Source organism: Emydura macquarii, unplaced genomic scaffold (assembly GCF_026122565.2).
Source record: "Emydura macquarii macquarii isolate MOO-44397 ecotype Brisbane River unplaced genomic scaffold, CSIRO-AGI_Emac_v2 contig_2422, whole genome shotgun sequence".
NCBI classification, from domain to species: domain Eukaryota; kingdom Metazoa; phylum Chordata; order Testudines; family Chelidae; genus Emydura; species Emydura macquarii.
This window is the reverse complement of record NW_027132559.1, coordinates 33,114,005-33,135,742: the sequence shown is the minus strand read 5'-3', so window position 1 is coordinate 33,135,742 and position 21,738 is coordinate 33,114,005. Positions and strand designations below refer to the sequence as shown.

At 38.3% G+C, this 21,738-nt stretch overlaps 1 protein-coding gene across 7 annotated transcripts in view; it reads left to right on the top strand.

The window, feature by feature from the left end:
- Positions 1 to 21,738, top strand: part of AKAP9 (A-kinase anchoring protein 9) — a 221,984-nt gene that overhangs the window by 58,997 nt on the left and 141,249 nt on the right. For 4 of the 7 annotated variants that reach the window (XM_067562215.1, XM_067562214.1, XM_067562213.1 and 1 more), the window contains exons 4-9: positions 5,794 to 5,847; positions 6,296 to 6,466; positions 9,628 to 9,783; positions 11,800 to 11,997; positions 13,194 to 15,641; positions 17,578 to 17,791. In XM_067562215.1, the coding sequence (XP_067418316.1) occupies positions 5,794 to 5,847; positions 6,296 to 6,466; positions 9,628 to 9,783; positions 11,800 to 11,997; positions 13,194 to 15,641; positions 17,578 to 17,791 (3,241 nt within the window). The remainder of the gene's footprint in view (positions 1 to 5,793; positions 5,848 to 6,295; positions 6,467 to 9,627; positions 9,784 to 11,799; positions 11,998 to 13,193; positions 15,642 to 17,577; positions 17,792 to 21,738) is intronic. The other 3 variants (XM_067562216.1, XM_067562217.1, XM_067562218.1) reach the window with 3 other exon arrangements.

The window sequence follows — 21,738 nt, the reverse complement described above, 5'->3', positions numbered from 1 at the left end:
TCCTCAAAACTCGTCCCAAAGCACCTCTCCTTTACCTACGCTACGTTGATGACATTTTCATCATCTGGATCACGGGAAAGAGTCCCTCGAAGAATTCCACCAGGATTTCAATAATTTCCACCCCACCATCAACCTCAGCCTGGACCAGTCCACACAAGAAATCCAATACAAATAAAGGATGGTCACATTAATACCACCCTATACCAAAAACCAACTGACCGCAATACATATCTTCATGCCTCCAGCTTCCACCCTGGACACATTACACGATCCATTGTCTACAGCCAAGCTCTAAGATACAACCGGATTTGCCCCGATCCCTCAGACAGACACAAACACCTACAGGATCGTCATAAAACATTCTTAAAACTACAATACCCACCTGGAGAGGTGAAGAAACAAATTGACAGAGCCAGACAGGTACTCAGAAGTCACCTACTACAGGACAGACCCAACAAAGAAAACAACAGAACACCACTGGCCATCACCAACAGCCCCCAACTAAAATCTCTCCAACACATCATTAAGAATCTACAACCTATCTTTGCAGATGATCCCTCACTCGCTCAAGCCGTGGGAGGCAGACCTATCCTTGCTTACAGACGGCCCCCCAACCTGAAGCAAATACTCACCGGCAACCGTACGCCATACAACAAGAACACTAACCCAGGAACCTATCCCTGTAACAAACCCCGTTGCCAGCTCTGACCGCACATCGAATAGTGACACCATCACAGGTCCTAACCACATCAGCCACACCATCAGGAGCTCATTCACCTGCATATCTACTATGCCATCATGTGCCAGCAATGCCCCTCTGCCATGTACATTGGCCAAACCGGACTCTCATTATGCAAAAGAATAAATGGACACAAATCAGACATAAAAAATGGTAACATCCATAAACCACTCGGAGAGCACTTCAACCTCCCAGGACACTCTGTAGCTGACTTGAAAGTTGCCATACTTCAACAAAAAAACTTCAGAAACAGACTTCAGTGAGAAACTGCAGAGCTGGAACTCATATGCAAACTTGACACAATCAAATTGGGTCTGAATAGGGACTTGGAATGGTTATCTCATTACAAGAAGTAATTGTTACTGTTCACACATTCTCACCTCCTAATCAATGGTTGTGAATAGGCCTCATCTACTCTAACTGAATGGACTTTGCTAACACCTACCCTCCCCATTGTTGTTCCTTACCCTTGATTGTACATACATATATATATATATACCCGCTATCTGATTTCTATTTCTTGCATCTGACAAAGTGGATTGTAGCCCAGGAAAGTTTATGCCTGCTGAAATTAAATTTGTTAGTCTTTAAAGTGCTACAGGACTCTCGTTTTTGCTGTATACAGACTAACACAGCTACCCCCTGGAACTTCCTCGTAGCGATTATCTCAGTGAGAAGGGTCTCTGAGATTAGGGTATTTACCTCAGAGCCACCATATACAACCTTCTATAAGGACCAGGTCCAGTTGCGGCCTCATCCCGCTTTCCTGCTCAAGGTAGTGTCCCAATTTCATTGTAACCAAGATATATTTCTCCCAGTGTTTTTTCCCAACCCACATGGCTTGAGGAGTAATGGAGGTGGCACATGCTGGACGTTAGGAGTTGTTCCGGAAGATCACGCAACTCTTAGTGGCAGATAGGATGAAAGGCTTACCTGTCTCCGCACAGCGCATTTTCTTCTGGATAACTTCCTGCATCAAATTTTGTTATGAGCAGGCTGAGGGTGCCTCTGCCAGTTGTTGTTACAGCCCATTCCACCGGAGTTCAAGCGTCTTTGACAGCCTTTCTGGCACAGGTGCCAGTGCAGGATATCTGTAGAGCTGCCACATGGTCATCAGTGTGCACCTTCATGGCCCACTATGCCATTGTCCAGCAGGCACGGGATGATGCCTGCTTCAGCAGAGCGGTACTGCAAGCGGCTCATCTGTAACTGTGGGCCCACCTCCAAGTTATTGCTTGTGAGTCACCTAGAATGGAATCGACATGAGCAAGCACTTGAAGAAAAAAAGATGATTACTCACCTTGTAACTGTTCTTCGAGATGTGTTGCTCATATCCATTCCATGATCCGCCCCCTGTCCCCACTGATGGAGTTGACGGCAAGAAGGAACTGAGGGGTTGTAGAGCCAGCGGTGCCTCATATATCGTGGCATATGTAGAGGACTACAGGGGGCATCGGAGCCGGCCCTACAGGTACTGATGAAGGGAAAAAAAATTCTGATTAACCATACACGAAGGTGAGCACACACCTAAAATGGAATGGACATGACCAACACATCTCGAAGGACAACAGTTACAAGGTAAGTAACCGCCTTTTCTAATGCACTTTATCATGGAAAAATAAGTTAAGTAACAGAGCCATCATGTTATATTTTAAAAAATCACTATTAAAGTCTCTTTAGATTTGAAAGGATGCTCATTTATTATTGTTAGGCATAAGCCTTTATTCTAATTGTTTATATGACAATCAGGAAATATCTTCTGCCTATGCACAGTTTAAAAATAAAAATAAATGGAAATAGTTTTGGCCAAGGTGATCTAATTATAGTGCTAGAATCTTAGATAAATTCTTTGTTATAATCAGACTAAAGCTTATTGGAGTGCTCAATATGTTGTGATGTTGCTATAATATGAGACAACTTAAAAGCACTAAATTATAAGAGTGCAAAAGCTGAGGATTCACCAGTTTGTGTAAAATTTCAGAATCAGTTTTCTCATTTAGTTCAATCGAGGGATCCATTAAAAGAGACCATTAGCTGTTAGCAATATTGCCTGCAAGCAGTGCCATTGGTCACTATTGATATTAGAAACCTCTTTGTTCATGGAACAATAATATGGCGCTCAAAGTGAAATAATTTCTGAATAAAATGCATATATTAATCCTCATACTGGAATAAAGAACGTTTTTTAAATAAATTGTTTTAAAGATGTGGAATGAAAAATATGTTACCCATTCCAGATGCTTTTATATATATCTCTATATAATGCTATGCAGGGCTTTTTCTTTTGTTTTTTGAACTGAGTGTTTCTTGTCAGTCAATAATATAGATGTTGTTCTTTTATATATTCAAATTTATTCTGCATTGCCCATGCTTTGACGTTTAAACTTGATAATTTATACTGGAGAGTAATCTTAATTTCTAAACAAATCTTTCTAATAGCATTGAAATAGCTCCAGATGGAAGATTGATGCTACATTTTGTGAGGGATTTCTAGGTCTATAGGATCTAAAATATTTTCTATGGCGCTTAATGATGATAGCTACACATTAAATTGCAATGGCTCCAAAAATTAGTGCTGACCCCTGGTGGCAGTAGATATGAATCACAGTATTATTTTCAGTGAAGCTGCTTGGTTAGTTTTGTGGTATTTAAATCTGTTTTTGCTTAAATGTGTATTGTGTTTGCTAAAATGATGTAAAATAAACTACAAGTTAAAATACATTTGCCTTTACACAATAGATTATAAGCAATTTAAAGGAGATTTTATGTTTGAGGAATATTTCTTATGAAAATAATAAGCTAATAATGTAAACAGGAAAATTCAGAACTAAAATTAAAACTGTGCTCTTGTTACTCAATATTTCCAGGATCTCTAAAGATGAATGATTTCATTTATTTTATGCTGCAATTCTTAGTCACACCAGAGCAATTTAAGAACATTTCAGCCTTAAAGGTGCATTGCAAAGCTTTAAAACTAAAAATTAAACTATAAGATTCCAAATCAATAATCAATTATATATATGGACTTAGATGCCAATCTTGTAGGGAGCTGTGTGTAGACAATCCACTATGCCCACAAGGAAATCCATTGAAATCAATGAGCCTTGCACAGAGGTCCTCCAATATTGAATCATTTGCAGGATTGTGGCCTTAAAAATTGCAGATGAATTTATAATCTATTTTCAAAGAAGATATTTCAGAATCAGTGTTTGCACATTCCTGCAGTCATCTGCCAGCTTTCCTACAGGCAATACTCTGCCATCCCTAAAATTCTGCCTGTTTGGCAACTATCAGATCTTTCCAGCTTCTATACTTCATTGTGCTCAGTCTGTACTTTGGAATACAAAGTTAAATTTATTAAAAGTTTTGTTAAGTTTCACCTGGCATCATGCCAAAGGAGAAAAGGTATAACAGAGACAACAGAGAGTTGAATGGGAGAAGTACAGAGATTATACACAAAAGGACCACAGTGGGCAATTCAACAGATGTAGCGTATGACTCTTCTGTAGCCTGTGTTTTTATTTATCAATTAAGAGTGAGTAGAAATTGGAGTAAATAAAGGAATAAGAAAAGTAGCAGTTTGTTTTGTTTACATTCATGTTTTGTTCCTATTAATCTATTATTTTTGTGGTAGTGCCAGAAGCCCAAATCTGGTCTAAGGCCTCACGGCAGAGGAGTTTATTGGGATCCCTTGATTTTTACAGCATTTTACTCACTCCATCTCAAACTATGTGTTTGGTGATCCTACTTCTTGAAGAGGAGGTATGGACTTGACTCCCCTCAGAGCAAGTCAGCACCCCTCTATGTGTCTACCAAGGTGTCATATAGGAGTGATGCACTCTTATTTTTTATGTCATCCTGCTTTAATCAAACTGGGAGGCCAGACTGATTCCATGCATGCTAGTGCATTTTGATGCTAGTAGACCCCAGCATTTGCCCTCCTATTGTAAATAAGCCCTGCCCTAGACAATTCCTGAGAAGATTTCCATACAATACAGTATATTGTGTTTTTACTTAAACACTGCAGTGATGACATTAGGTGGATCTGAGATCCTATAAATATACAGTTGCAACTCTTCTCCAAGATCCTCACTCATAGTTCAGATTCTTATGTGGAGAGGAGCTCTGAGAGAAGTGTGGCTATTTTTTATTACACCATTTTACATATTGGTCAACGGACCTGCTAACTAAAAGCCGTGTATATTTTTATGTGTTTCTCACAATTTCTTATTGATCTATAAGTATTGTTTTTGGGTTGCACTTAAAATTTTGGAGACTCGTCATTATTAGCGTATGTGGTCTCCAGAACCAAAATTTCCATGGACACTGCACCATGTGACAGCCGCAGGTAATTGAAAAGGAAGAAATGATTTTTAGATGTTTTATTTTAAATTCAAAGTCACTTGAACATTTTTCAATGAAGAAATGATTTAAGATTACAAGAATACAATATAGTAACTCTGGTTCCAGGGGACAATGATTAGTAGACTTTAGTAATGGCAAATTATGATGTGCACACCTTAAAAAAAATGGATGAAGAGAGGAGTTTAGTAATTTAAGGTACTCTTTACTGAGCTTCTTTCTTAACCATTTTTAAATGTATGTACTCAAAATATTTTGTGTTTAAAATGTATTATTTTTTCAATCTGCTCATACTCTATGTTCCGTTACTGGTTTTTAATATTATAAAATTTAAAATGTGACACTTTGCATTAATCTTTAAATCTGAATTTCCTTGGTTTTTGTTTGTTTGTCATAATTCTTATGTGGTTTATATCATAAAGGCAACAGACTGGGTTTAATTAACCTGAGTAGCAATACATTACAAAACATTAGTCTTTGCGACTTTTGATACAAGTTGATATATCTGAATTGTACAAAAGAATCAAATTCTGGAATAGTATATACTAACTGTGTGCATTTCAAATTAAATGATTGTTCCCTGCTAACAAGGTTTTGTGTACAGAAATAATCAGATTCCTCTCAAATGAAAGGAAGCTAAAATTTAAGCTACATATTAAATTATAATGTGTCTAGAAATTGTCTTTATACAGGTAAATGGTTGCAGTTTTGTGACAAGAACAGTTATACCAGCAGATTTAATCAGGGTATAGTATTACAAATTAAATCATATTACTAATATTGAGTACTAAAAACCTTAAATAATTTGTTTGGCAATATTCTGGTTGAACAAAACTACCCGGCTTACTAACAAAAATTCTGTTGCATGCTCTGTTATCTAGCTCTGTTGTTGTTTCATGACATCTTAATATGTATAATGTTGCCTATTTTAAACTTTATGAAAAACAAAATGAAATATACTACTTTTAATATAAATCTTAGCCTTAATACAGAATTTGCAGAAGTACTGTATATCCGTGCTCTTGAGGTGTAAATTATGCCAACAAGGCAGGTTACCATGGTAATAAGCTCCTAAATTCTGTATTGTATTTTAATGGTCTAAAATGGTATTTGATACAGAATTCAAAATTTAACTCTGCTCATCTTGAGAAAATATGTAAGTGTTGGGTTGTTAAGGAACTTGGATTGATTTAGGAAGAAGAATTTGGAGTTGGAGAGACTTATTCTGAGCATGGAACGCAGCAGTCTCAGACACGACTGGAGATGATGGAGAATGAATTGGCTGGGAAACAACAAGAGATTGAAGAGCTAAACAGAGAGCTAGAAGAAATGAGGGCAGCATATGGTACAGAAGGATTGCAACAGGTATAATTACCTTATGTTGCTTTCTGTTTGCTACTTGGTTACACACAGAAATGCTGAGTATCACCTGGAAATGTTTATGGTTACAGAGAGCCATTCAGAGAATGTGGAATACAGAATTTTTTTAGTTCCAAAGAGAATACAGTTTCATCAGCATGTATCGTCTTTACTTGAAAGGAAGTTCTAGTGTTTCCCCTTTCTTTTTATTCTCTGGCCAACATTTTCACTCTGTGCTTAGCTGTTGCAGGGCTTCTCCTCTGCTCAGAGGAGTGGATAACTGGGCTTCCTCAAGACAAGCCCTAATTTTTCCTCATTAATTGTCCAATGGCAGTACACAGTTCTTTCCCCTTGCCTAAGATACCAAGCATAGTATCAAGTTCTACTTATCAAAGAAGTGAGGTTCCTGAGGTAGCTCCCGAACCAGGAAGTCATTTGTCTGTCAGTATTTACAGACCGGCATACAAGCCACCTGGATGGACATATTCTGAGAAAATTTTCCCAATTTGAGGTTAAATGAAGTGTTTCTTACATTAAAACCTAAGCATCTGTTTTAACAAACCCTATAATATATAATATAGGAAACATTAAATCAAATTCTGCCCTCATGTAAGCAAGTACTACTCCTCTAAAAGTAGTTAGGTTTTTGTTAGCTTACATCACACTGAATTTGGATCATTGCTGAAATTTAAGGCATAATTGTGTTTTGCATGGTCTGTATTTCATTTCACATTTGCCTTTTCTTTGACCTTTTGTTGATTAGGATACTGCTTGTGTGTTCATATGTTTTGCTTTGTTTTATAAGTTTCTACTATAGACAGAATTTTGTTGATGGATCATGGTTTACAAAACATGTTTTCAACTAAGTAATCTTAATTGTATTCATCCCTGTGGGATTTTTTGTTTATTTTTGCAAGTTTTCCTTTTATTTTAGCAAACCTGTGAAAAGGGATATGAAATTTTCTGGTGAAATGTAGAGCGCTTTCTAAGTAGCATTCCCTATAAATGAAAAAAGTGTTACGTTATCACTGTTTTGTCTTTCTGTGCATATAAATTATTTGAAAGACCACTTATCTCCCATGGTACTGTTAGATTTTAATTCATGCTTAGTTCCTGTTTACTGTACCTTGTACCATTTGTGCTCAATGGATTTTATAAGATTTATAATTTCTTGTTTAGTTTCTGGCAACTGCCAACACTGTGTGCTTTTCAGTGAAAGAGAAGGTAGTGAACATATTTAATTTTAAGTTTATAAGACAGTCTTAATTCTGGTTTTTTTGTTGTTGTTTGTTTTTTTTAAATATCCTTTTTATGTGAAATCCTTAGAAGTTTGTAGTACAATAATGCTCATGAACTTTTTCAGACACACTAAATTATATTTACAGTAGCTTTGTCGTGTGTATTATATCTTAATTGAGAAATAGTTTCTGTAGATACTTTCCTTATCTCCCTTAAGAGCCTTTTATTTTCCTAACCTTCTTAAAAATCAGTTTGAATGTGTTTGTGTCTGTATTAATTTCAACTGTCAATCAAGGTGGGTTTTTTGGTATTCAAGTAAAAACAAATTGAATAAATAAAAACAAATTTAAAAACAGATTGAATAATTAGCATGACTATCCTTAAGAATAAATTTGGTTCATTTAATTTTGCTGAACATACTTTCTGAACATACGATATACAAGGGTTTGGCATATATAACTGCCCATTCTATGCCTATTTATATATAAAGATGGTTGGTCGTCCAGCAACTGCATTATCCAGGAAAGTGCAAGTGTAAAAATAAACAATTTGTTTAGGACCTGACCTATCAAAATGGGATTTGAGGGCACTTTGCGGGATCAGGCCCTTAGTAGATTCAGCAGCTTATGTTTTTCAAAAGAGTCAATAGTCAAGAATGATATGAACAGAATTCAGTTCTCTCAACCTAGAGAGTAGGCCTGTGTGTTTAGAAAACAAAAACAAAAAACACACTTGTTTACCTACAAGTACTGAATAATATTCCTTTTAACTATGATTAAACCTCAGCTAAAACATTTTAGAACAATACAAAAGCATCATGTGGTAGCACTAAATCTTTTCTTCAGTGCACACAAGTGAATATTTAGCATTATAAAAAAAGTGTTCCCTGTAGATATTTCCACTGACTTGCTGATGTTCGTTTTCTGAATTCATTAAGCTAATACTTCATTTTGATTTTCTTTGTAAAAATAATTTAAAAATTCAGTCAATCTGGGGAATAAAATGACTACTATTGGTGCTCTGGTTTTCATATAACTGGTAGGTGCTGTGCCCAGTTTACCATTGACATAAGTGGCTGCAAAGCCATTATAGCCAGTGGATTGAACATCTGCCTGTATGGATTGTAAGTGCTTTTTATTCTTTAGAAGAGCATAGAAAATTAAATTTACAGTGTAAGATATGAGTAGATTAATGATTTAAGGAGCATGTATATTGACTTGAGAGGCTGTAGAAAGAAGAATTCAAATAAATGAAGTAATTTTCAAGTAAATTATAAGAAATTTAATTTTTTTATGAAAATTTGTGCCAGTTAATAATACTGTACAGTTCATGGCTAACAGAATTTAATAAAATGCTTCTGAAAGGTACTTATAACACTTCTGAAGGAATTTATTTAAACAAAAACAGTACTTTTGTCATTTTGTCCTTTTTCCTTTCTTTATTACAAATGTCCAACTAAGTTTTTTCTTTGCTATATACCATGTATCACTCTTGAATGTTTAATCTGATTTCCCCATTATCTCGTGAATCACAATTTATTGAAGTTTCATAGTTATGTCGAAGAATGGTTTAGAGAACTTCTGGTTCAATTTAGTTTCAGATTCTAACTGATAAATTTAATCAAGATGGAATATCCTGTCACTATAAAGTCCAGATTACATTTTTCAGATAGGTACCTTTATGAGAGGTTCCGGAAATTGTGTCAAAATTATTTAATGAACAAAGCAATAACCTGTGTTGATTAGTTTTAAATACTTACGGTACAGATGTTATTGCTAAAATATTAATGGTACTGTAGGTTTTATAAGCACTTTTGAGTAGAAATACATGCATGAAATCACTTTTTTAATACCCATTTCATCAGAATAATTTATATTTTTATAGGTAGTTTTGACTTGCACTAATTGTTTAAACTTAACCTTCCATAGCTTCAGGAATTTGAGGCTGCTATCAAACAAAGAGATGACATTATCACACAGCTCACTACTAATCTACAGCAAGCACGGAAAGAAAAAGATGAAACACTGAGGGAATTTTTAGCGCTTACTGAACAAAGCCAGAAACTGCAAATTCAGTTTCAGCATGTAAGTTTTAATTGCTAACAATATTTCATCAGGTTTGATGAAAGAGGGTCAATTTGGATAATACAGTCCATCAGGTATTACTTCCTTTAGAAACAAAATCAATGTTCTTTCATGTAAACTTTTGAAGATGTGGACCCAAGGGTAGGGGGATTTACAGTGGTTAAAAAAAGTCGGTATTTGCCAACAGTTACCACATTGTAATATCTGGCACTAAATTCCTGTAATACAATCGGAAATAAATGTGGCTTCACTTCTATTGTGCGATGGTAACATTGATAAATACTGGCTTTCCTAATGGCAACCACCGTAGAAAGAAAAACTTACCTGTAATAACTGTTCTCAAAAGATTAGGGGTAAAATCCTGGCACCTTGGCAAAACTCCCATTAACTTAGTTGGGTCCAGGATTTCACCCTAGAGTCTTATTAGAGTCTTAGTCACACACCTGCTTTCTCTGCTAGGGTTGGTCATTATTCCATTGTTTATTTTTTGTTACATATTTTTATATTAATTTGTTCAGAAAGGAACTTATGGTTGAGTATACTGGTAGCCACTCAGGCATTATTGTTGGTTGTTTGTGTGTCACCTCATGGTGCTGCAGTTAAATGTTTTAGTATTTTGAGCTGTTGAACATTTGTATCTTGTATGAGCCTCAAGAGCATGCCATCCTGCATTGTGGATCTAAAGCAGTGTTTCTCAATTTTATTCCCCCCCGCCCCCCCCCACCCCCCCGAACCTTTGCACGCCCATGCCATGCCCCCGGAACCCTTGCGCGCCTATGCCATGCCCTCCGCCAAAAAGTGGAGAAAATCTTCCTCTTTTCGGCGGCGTGGTGCAGGCTTGATTCGGCGCCGTGCTCTCTCAGCCATTTTCGGCAGCGTGCGAACAGCTGTTCGGCGGCGTGCGAACAGCTGTTCGGCGGCACCTGATTTTTCTAAATTTCGGTGGCGCAGTTCTGCTTCTTCTGCTAGTTCTGCGGTTCTGCTTCTGCTAGTAGGCCACAAAACATTTTTCGAGATATGCAAGCAAATGAACAGCAGGAACATGGGATAGATTTAAGTGGCAGGCTGCAACTGTATTAATTTTACACAGAAGAGGTATTTTATGCCTACCCACCACTCTCCCATACCAGGTATTTGACTGGTTGCAGTGCAGAGTTACAGGATTCCCACCATATAACCAGTAGCTTTGGATAGATCTGTGTAGGCCTACCCCTAGAACTCAGTTCGCTTCTAAATCTGCTCTTTGTCCCACTGAGTGAAGAGGTCAAAGACTACCAAGAGGGGATCACAATCTGCAAACCCTTCAGGTTTTCCCTTTTCCTATAGGCCCAAGGTCCACCAACGAAATCCTGGGTCTCATTTACCTCTGGGATATGGCCCTTTTATCTGCACTGGCCACATGTTGTGACAAGCTAAACTGTTTTTCATTTCCTAATATTAAACTTTAAAGTCTATTGCCTCCATGATATTGTAGGGAAAGTGAAAACACCACCAGACACAGGCTAATCATGATCCCAAAACAGGTGATCAGTGACATCTGCAGCATCCTAAAAAACACAGCTCTTATATTACAACTAAATGAAGGGATGGCAGGCCAGCTGACAGGAACAAGAGGCTGTTGAAAAGCCCGGGAGAATATAAATATGGGGTGAGAGGGCACACAAGAGCCAATCAGCTAGCAATACCACCAATCCCCAGCCAATGGGAAGGCAGTGGACAGGAGCTCCCCCTCTTGCCATACAAGTGTATTTGCATCCCCCATCCCTTCTGTTGCGTCTCTAGCAGTCATTCAAGATCTCTCCTCTGATGACTGTGGAGGGAAGAAGCAGCAGTGTAATACTGAGCATGAAAAATAATTTGCTGGCTATTCCAGCAAGATGAACACCATTCCATTGTTACTAAAAGAGAAGAGAAACAAATTTCAAACAGTCTTTCCTCCTTATAGAGAAACTGGAGCAAACAAGAGGATTGTTGGTCTGAAAACTCTAATCTGCCTATGTTTTTTCTGTGTGTAAGTTACAGGCAAGTGAAGCCCTAAGGAATACCAGCCATAGTAGTACAGCTGCGGATTTATTGCAAGCCAAACAACAGATCCTTACACATCAGCAACAGCTAGAAGGCCAAGAATATCTACTGAAGAATTACCAAAAAAAGAATGAAGAATTAGAAGCACAAATTACACTTCTGCAAGACAGAATCATGGTCTATGAAAAGGTAGGTTTCGTACTAGACAAGTCAATAGTAAAATGTTTTCCTAATTATAGTTCCTTTGAAGTTAATTATAAATATAATACCAAATTATGTATGTGCAACTCCTTATTAGAGGAGGAAAAATATTGGCTTCCTGTATATATTTTATAAAGGGAACTTGTCTCTAAGACAAACATGGTTACATTTAATATATTAAATGTATATTTTATGCATAGGTTAGAAGTAAATACTAGCTGAATTGCCTATGTCTTAATTTTAGATTCTAGGAAAAATTTCCAAATAAACTTATAATTGCAGCAGAAATATTTATAACAAGTGAATGAGAAAGGTGGAGCTGGAATTAGAATGCTTATGTTAAATGTCAATAACTTTGAAAGAAAATACAAAAACAATTGTTTGAACAACTCTCTTGTCTTAAACAAGTAGTACTTTTATGCTTTATGGTACATCATTTGTGTTTATGTAGTGTCCTTCATGGAAAACATCTCAAATCACTCTACAAAATTAAATGCCCTTTAAAGAAGCACCAACTAAAACCCCCTGACTCTTCTACAGATATTTGAAATACATCCATTAAAACAGTGCATATGTGGGCCTATTGATGAATCTACTTGTATTCTGGGGCATTTTCAGATGGCATAGTGTGTACAGTATGAAAATTAATGGACCCTTGGTGCATATTGATACAGTACCCACTGAAGTCAAATTAATGGACCCTTGGTGCATATTGATACAATATCCACTGAAGTCAAAGGAAAGACCTCCCATTCACTTCAGTGCGTGGTGAATCAGGCCCTATGGGTGGTGCTCAAGGAGTTAAACGTAACTGTCAAACCTTCCCCCACATTTTAAATTTTATTCTTGTGTTTATTTCCCTTTATAAGTTTTAATTTCTGAGCGAAAGTAGATTGTATAGGAAATTAATTCTAGTAAGAATTGCTTTCAACAAAATAAGCCAAACATTTATGAAATGCGACTGCAGCGCTGGAAAAACTGAAGTGATCTTGAACCATAATTTATTTCTAATGCAGAGAAAAGTACAGAAATTGAGTAGCAAATGGTTTAGAGTTAATTATAGAAATAGTTAGCAGTGTGATGTGTCGTTTTAAGAAGAAATTTTAAGTACATTATTCAGTTTAAATACATTCAAATATTGAGATGCCAAAAGTTATAATATGACATATTTTTGCTTTTTAAAGGAAAAACACAAAAATGAAAGAGAAGATTCTAATAAACTACAAGAAAAAGAAGCATTAATTGAAGAGCTGAAAGCAAAAATAATAGAAGAAGAAAAAAATGCATTTCAGGTGAAGGAAAAATTAGCAGATGCCAATAAATCACTTGAGGAATTAAAGGAACAGATTATACAAAAGAATCAAGAGGCAAATAATGTAAGGCTAGAACTGACTAACTGCAAACAAAAAGAAAGACAATGTTCTGATGAAATAAAACAGTTAATGGGCACTGTGGAAGAATTACAGAAGCGATGCCATAAAGACAGTCAATTTGAAACTGACATTGTACAAAGAATGGAATTAGAAACACAAAGGAGACTGGAACAACTTCAGGCAGAATTAGATGAGATGTATGGGCAGCAGATTGTACAGATGAAGCAAGAGTTAATTAAGCAACATGCATTAGAAATTGAAGAACTTCTTGCCCAACAAAAATCAGAGCTGGAGAAAACTTCAAATCCATGTTCAAGTGATAATATTAATGAAGATCAAATACATTTAATGAATATTGCAATTAATGAATTGAATGTGAAATTGCAAGATGCAAATTATCAGAAGGAAAAAATAAAGCAAGATTTGTCACAACAACTGGAAGAAATTTCAGCAGAAAAGTCTCTTCAACAAACAAAAATTGAAGATCTTTTTCAAGAGTTGAGGTTTGCAAGAGAGCAATTTCAGAGAGCCAAGCAGACCATTATGGACAAGGAATGCAGATTAAATGAAGCAGATAAATACCAGGTTATGCTTGAAGATCTGAAAGGTCAGCTTGCTTCTGCATCTGAACTCAGGAAAGAATTAGAATTAAAACATGAGGCAGAAGTCACAAATTATAAAATAAAACTTGATATGCTTGAAAGAGAAAAGGATGAAGTTTTGGACAGGATGGCTGAATCTCAAGAAGCTGAATTAGAGAGACTGAGGACACAGCTACTGTTTAGTCACGAAGAAGAACTGTCCAAACTTAGGGAAGACTTACAGCAAGAGCACAGAATAAACACTGAAAACATTAAAGATAATCTGGCCACACACTATAAACAGCAATTAGAAGGGGTACAAAATGAAATGAGTCAAAAAATAGATGCCATGCAATTTGAAAAGGACAACTTAATAACAAAACAAAGTGAACTAATATTGGAGATTTCAAAGCTGAAAGATTTGCAGCAGTCTATTGTAAATTCTAAATCGGAAGAAATGACACTTCAAATACATGAACTCCAAAAGGAGATTGAAGTTCTTAGGCAAGAAGAAAAAGAAAAGGGTACACTTGAACAAGAAGTTCAAGAATTGCAACTTAAAACTGAATTGTTGGAGAAACAAATGAAAGAGAAGGAAGATAGCTTTCAAGAAAAATGTAGACAGCTTGAGACACAAAATAACTTTCTTCAAGATGAAAATAGAGCTCTAGAGGAGAAGTTAAAACACATTTTGGTAAGTTCAGAAGAAAATTTGTTTTTCACAGATAGTGTTAGTTCTAAGTCGGAAAACCTGGATGTGCAAAGAAGAATAGAAAAGCTGATGGATGAAAATGAGCAGCTTATAAAACAAGACATTGAACTCAAAGCAGAAATTGAGAGGCAAAAAAATACTTTTTCATTTGCTGAGAAAAGATTTGAAGTTAGATATCAAGAGTTGCAGGAAGAATATGCTTGTCTTCTAAAGGTAAAAGCTGATTTAGAAAAGAGCAAAAACAAACAGGATGCTGAATATAAAACCAAGCTCAAGGCCCTGACTGAAGAGCTTCAACATTTACAAAGCTATAAACTGGTTGTATTGAAAACTAAAAGCACAATCTTTGAAGGCTCTGAAGAAGACAAATTATGCAGAGCAGGAACCTTCGGAGTTGGAGAAGTTATTGAGAAAGATACTACAGAACTTATGGAAAAGCTTGAGGTAGCCCAGCGTGAGAAAGTGGAACTGTCTTTGAGACTTTCAGATCTTTCTGAACAATTAGAGTTAAAACATAGTGAAATTTGTCAATTAAGTGAGGAAGTTAAATCTTTAAAACAAGAGAGAGAACAAATTTTAGCAAGATGTAAAGAACTAGAAGTCATAATTAGCCACAGTCAGACAGAAAATATTAACATTTTTGAACATAAGACAGAATACTCCAAAGAAAGAGTTCAAGCAGATGCTACCTCAGGGTCTGAAACTAGAAATTTAGTATTTGATCACAGCAGTGAATTTGGTGAGGAAATAAAAGTAAGAGAAGATAATCTGAGTTTATGTAAAGATTCAGGTCATCATGTAACAGAGAAGGAAATTCAGGAAATGTTGAATCCAGAGCAGCAATCACTGTTGGATCATTTGCACCAGATGACTGACGGACTAGCAGGAGAAATGTCACTACTGGCCATTTCACAGCATGAAAACGATCAGCTTCAGCAGCAGCTAGATACATTGAAATCTGAACAGGTATGTTTATAGAAACATGTATAGTAAGGGACATTACCAGGATTACGTCTGTGCAAAATAGTGAAAGTTAATGTTTAAATATCTTAAATATGCTTTTTACTTCTGGGCTACTGGTTGTTGTGGATATGTTGATTAGTAGCTAAAGGAGATCATAGGAGTGATCTGTTTCATAGCTGTATGTTTAAGAATTGTCAAGGAGTGCCCGAAGGGGTTCTTTTTAATGGATTATGAATACATCAAAAGAAATAGAATATTAAATTAGTGAAAGCAGCAAAAACATTAAGCTAAAATTAAACTTTCAATTTTGATAAATTTTTATCATCAGTTTAAAATATTATGAAGCAAAACCTAATTATTGCATTTTGTCTTTAATATAATTGTAACATCCTATCTTACTCAAAGAAAGAAAGTTTTAATGCCTCTAGATTCCTCTGGAAGAGGTCAGGTAAGAGTTGATTATTTTTTCCATGACATTTTTACTTTGCTTAAGATTGGTTCTTCAGTTCTACAGTCTAACCACTCAAACAAAAATAGGAAGGAATGCGGACAATCCAATATACTTTCTCACTATTTATGTTCAATTAAACTTGCACACAAAACAAAGAAAAGTAGAACCTTTAACAACAAATGTTCTCTCAGTTTAATTTTTCTGGATGAGAAGCAAAGAAATGGAATGTTGAAGAAACTGTCAGAAGATACTAAAGGTCAGATATTGCAATTGGGCCTCCATTTAACCTCATTTTTGCAGGTGCAATTATGCCTGCATGTTTGTACCCATGCTGAATTGCAGATCCAATACAAGTAGTTATTTCTCTGCTTACTTGCAAACAGATGGTTAGTTAGATATTTTACTAACATTTAAACAGAGGGAGGCACCAAAAACCTTAAATCTACACACAATGATTCAATAAATACTACAGAAAATAGCAAAAATTAGGTTTTCCAGGGACACCAATACCTTAGACTTTGTCCTCTACCAGGTCTTTTTAGGTTATCTTATGTATTTCTTGAGTTTTAAAATATTCTACAGTTAAGAGTTCACATGGCTGTCATTACCAGAATGATTACCATTACCATACCAATTTTTCAGTTGCTCTTCCTGAGTTGTGCTGTATTCTTCTTAGCCTTAGCCAAAGACCTGGACCATAGAATCCAATACTAATTTCAGTGTGCTGCATGCTAATGTAGAAAAATAGAAAATAAAAATAAAACAAGGCTTGAAATAACAAGAGAAATTACCAAAGTACCAACATTTACAAAATATAATTTGGTATGTAAATGATAAACAGGTCTCCACCTAAAATCATAAACTACATTTTCGTTCGTCCCAATCTCACTGGTTTGAGAATTGATGCTATTTCTTGGTTGCTTTTTCAGTCAAGCACACAGCCTGACATGCTATTCGCTTTCTTTGTGAAGGGATAACTTTGCCTTTAAACTAAGAGCTCAGCCCTTTAATCCACTCACTGAATAAAATTGGGACTTGGAGTGGAAGCAAAGTCAAGCTTCTCTCCAGACTACCTTAGCTGACCTGTCATTCCCCTGAAAATTTTCTTGAAAACTGTCATGCAGCCATCATGTCTCTGGCACATGCCCAGTGAACTTCATGTTTGTTCACTAAATACGAGTGGTTTTCAAAGGAAAATACGGTTTGTAAGTATGCTTTACATAACTGAATTACTAGAGCAAGAATGTACAGATATATTTTGAATTGAGGAAATCTCTTAATTATTCTACAGACTTGGATTATGACTGTAAATAAAAACTAGATAATAGTTAATAAATGTTTAAATGTTAATATTAGGTTTAGGTTTCAGGTGGACATGTTTAAAATTATTATTGCCTGAAATTAGCAGATGTAATGAAATACAGAGAGTTTGGACTTTTTTGCTTCCTTATTTTTAACTCTTTGTAATACATGTATTTCCATTCAAAGACTGATTTACGGCTACAGATGGAGGCCCAGCGCATTTGTCTCTCTCTGGTTTATTCAGCTCATGTAGACCAGGTCCGCGAGTACTTGAAAGCTGAAAAAGAGAGCGCTGTCTGCAGCCTTAAAGAGGAGCTCATCTTCAGTCATACACAAGAGATGAGTGAGCTTAAGAAAATGCATCAACTGGAGCTCCAGACCTTGAAAGGGCAACAAGCAGGTATATTGTTGAAAACGGTGGGAGAGAAGTTCTCTGTATAAAAGTATTTCTTTAAATGAGAGCTTGTGACGAGAAAAGTTGGAAGAATTTTTTCTGCAGTTGTCTAACAAAATAGTTTCTTCTATCCAAGATTTCCTTTTTTATATTTACATACTTTAACTCTATTTAATTATTATAAAGTTATAAGAAGCCCATTATGTAGTACATACTGTGTATTATTATTCAACATATTTTTGAAAAATCTTATATAAGTTATCACTTTTGTTATGATTATATTATTTAATTGATGGTTGTATTCAAATTTATTTATTGCTATTTGTGTTTGGGCAATAATTTTAGAGGGTTACATTAAAAAATGTTTAGGTTTATATTCTGTATTGAAATCTTACTGGTTAAATGCAGTAACACACTACCTTCTTTGTCCATTGTCTTGATTACATCATTCCCTTCCTTGAATCCCTTCAGTGGCTCCTCATCCTCTATTCAAGCTTCTTTGTCACCACCTTCAAAGCTGTACATAACTCTGCCTCTCCCTTCTTATCTGAGTGTGTCTCACTTCATGCTGCTGTCTTCCCCACGGCTCCTCTACTCTCCCTTGACTGCTCATTTGTCAATTACTTCTGTGCTTTCTGACATGCTTCTCCCTATCTGGTATGAGCTTCCTGAACTTATTGACATACCAAACCATATTTAAGTCCCTCTTAAGAACCCATTTTTGCCATGCTGACTATATATAGCTGACGTGTGTTTAGAAAAAAGTATATGTTCTTCTTTGAGTAATTTCCCTATGAGTGGTGTTCTTCAGGTGAGCATGTGCCCCATGCACCTTTGACTGGAGACTTTTGGTTTCAGTGCCTGTTTGGCACACATGCACCCTACCTATCCTCATGCCCCATACCAAGGATATATAGGGCAGTGTCGGACAAACTGCCCTCAGTTCCTTCTTAACCGCCTTAGCCTGAGACAGAGTTTCTAGCGAGGCTGCTTCTACCTAACTTACCATTTGGAATAGTTTAGTTTTAACATAGTATTTAGTTCTTCTTTGAGTGCTTGCTCATATCCATTCCCAATTTAGGTGTGTGCGTGCCACATGCACTGGTGCCGAAAAACTTTTTCCCCTAGTGGTACCTGTATGAGCTGGCTCTAGTGCCCCCTGCAACAGCACGCACGTGCGCCTGTGTATAGGCTGTCCCTCCCTCTCAGTTCCTTCTTGCCGCCAGTGATGGTGCTGGAACGTCTCTTGCCTTCGCAAGTTCTCTCGCCAAACCTAGTGGTTTATTCTCTTTTCTAGTGTACATAGTTTGTTTCTTAGTTCTAGTTAGTTAGTTAGAGTCCCAGGGACTGGACATGCCCCATTTCCCGGGATTTAAACCCTGCGCTTTGTGTAAAAAGCCTATGTCCTGGAACTACCCACTAGAGTTGTTTAAAGTATTTGGGTGAAGTGCACATTAATGAGAAGTGTAAAATCTGCAAAAGTTTTCATCCACAGTCTAAGAAAGACCGAGATATTTGTCTCCAGGCTATCCTGATGGAGTCAGCATTCAGACCGGTGTTGAAGCCTGGCAGATTGGACTTGGGAGCGAGTACGATAGCCTTGGTGCGCAGTGTGCCTTTGGCCCCATCTTTCTCCTCTTGGCACTAGTCACAGTCTCCAGGACCAAAAAAGAGGCTGAAAAAGACTCGTGTGGAATGCAGTTGTTCCCCCACGGAGAAGACCAAAGGGGATCAGGCAAAACCCACATGGAGCCACCACTCCTTCCTGCCTCAGAAGGGTCCTTCGCCGCTGCGAGTGTCAACCCCGGCTCCGGGTCCTCCTCCGACTCCTGGTAATGGTAGAGACCTTCACCACTTAGCGGTGCCGTCGACACTGGAGACCTTCCAGGCCATGAAGGATCTTCTGGCGCTGCCCGTGCTGCCGACGCAGAGAGATGGCAGGCTGTCACACCGTGATTCAGCACCGGCGGGTAATGTGTCAAAGGACAGATTGGCTCAACAGTCTCCGTCTCCGAGACACCGTTCGTCAGTGCGTAGGTGCTCCCCAGAGTCAAGACAATGCTCTGCGGGTCAGGATAGCGCTGGACCGGGCTCCTGCCATTGGTCTCCAGAGACCCGGCATCAGGCTGAACACCTAAGGTCGTCCCGTCCACAACATGTTTCTCCAGCATCGGGGCCCTGTTTGCCTAGCCCTTATAGGAAGCTGAAAGATAAGAGCCAGTCCCGTCATGCCCATCATTTGGGCTCTCCACATCTCTCAGCTGTGCTGGTGCATCAATGAGCTCCACACAGCACCATGAGATAATCAGAGTCAGCACCACCCTAGCCAACGGACAACGACTCCTCCTCGGACAGCAAGGAAGTAGTTCATACCAGGCAGGCTCCAGCCCCAATGCTGGGCTTCCTGACAGTGCCACCTATGGGAGCATGGCCGCAGGGACAATGGCCCAATCCGTGGCCTTATTGGTGGGGTTTTCCTGCAGGGATGCCGCAAACTGATTCTGGGAGAGAACATCGGTGCTGCACTCCTCTATCCCTCAGAATTCAGCACTGCACCTGGATTCAGACTTTGACCAGGATGGCTCACATGTCGAACCCCGGGGAGAACCACCACACCCAGGGCGGAGGCCCCTCCTCCAGCCCAGGTGTTGGCCTTATTCTTATCGTCTCCAGACGATGCAGTCATGGGATCCTCATCTGCGGTGCCGGTAGATGACTTCAAGGCGCATCAGGACTTGATGAAAAGGGTTGCTTCCAACTTGGGCCTCAAAATAGAGGAGCTGGATGAGCTGCTCAACGAGCTCTTTGGAATTTTGACCTTGGCAGCCCCTAACAGGATGGCCCTCTCGGACCATGAGTGGGTTGTTAAACTGGTCAAGGCCCTCTAGCAAACCCCAGCCTCTCTGCCCCCCACCTCTAAGAGGGCAGAGAGAAAATATTATGTACCGGCTAAAGGGTTTGAATATCTTTATACTCACCCTGCGCCAGGATCCCTGATTGTCACAGTCACCAATGAAAGCGACAGACGGGAAAGTTAGTTCGACCCCTAAACACAAAGACTCCAAAAGACTAAACTTATTTGGTCGAAAAATGTATTCCACGGCCAGTCTCCAGCTACGGGTAGTGAACCAGCAAGCACTGCTCGGTAGATAACATTTCAGTATATGGCAGTCGCTGGACAAGTTTGTGGGTGCAATGTCCCCTTCCTCTAAATAAGAGTTTGAGGCCGTCTTAGAAGAGTGGAGATCGGTAGCAAGGACATCCCTTCAAGTGGCGTCCAATGCAGCAGACTCAGTGGCCATGATGATGGCCTCTGCAATATTGATGAGATGAGCATCCTGGCTCCAATCCTCGGGTCTTCCATCAGAGGTCCAGCAGTCCCCACAGGACCTCCCTTTCGACGGCAAGGCCCTCTTCGCCAAGCAAACAGACTCCAGGTTGCATGGCATGAAAGATTTGAGGGCTACCTTGAGGTCCCTTGGCCTGTCTATGCTTTCTTCCTCTAGGAGGCGCTTCAGGCCCCAGCAGGAGTAGCATTCTGGGGACCATCCCCCCAGGGACTCCTATAAAAAGAAAAACAAAGACTATAAGATGCCAGGGATGATCATCATTTGTCAGCCCTTGCCCATGCTCTAATTGCCATAATCGAGGCGGGAAGCTGGCCTTTTGAAGAAGTGCCCGAGAGCAACCTACCAGTTACACTTAACGGATCTACCCCCTCTTCCGCCATAACTTCGGACAGATGGGTGCTCAACATGGTGGCCACCAGCTACACCCTCCAGTTTGCCTCATTCCTGCCTTCCCGCCCTCCTTATCCGTCTTCAGGAACCTTTATCATGAGCAACTCCTCGAGCAGGAGGTGTGAACACTTCTACAGGTGGGCGCAGTGGAAGAAGTCCCACAAGACTTACAGGTTGAGGTTTTTACTCTCGTTTCTTCTTAATTCCGAAAGC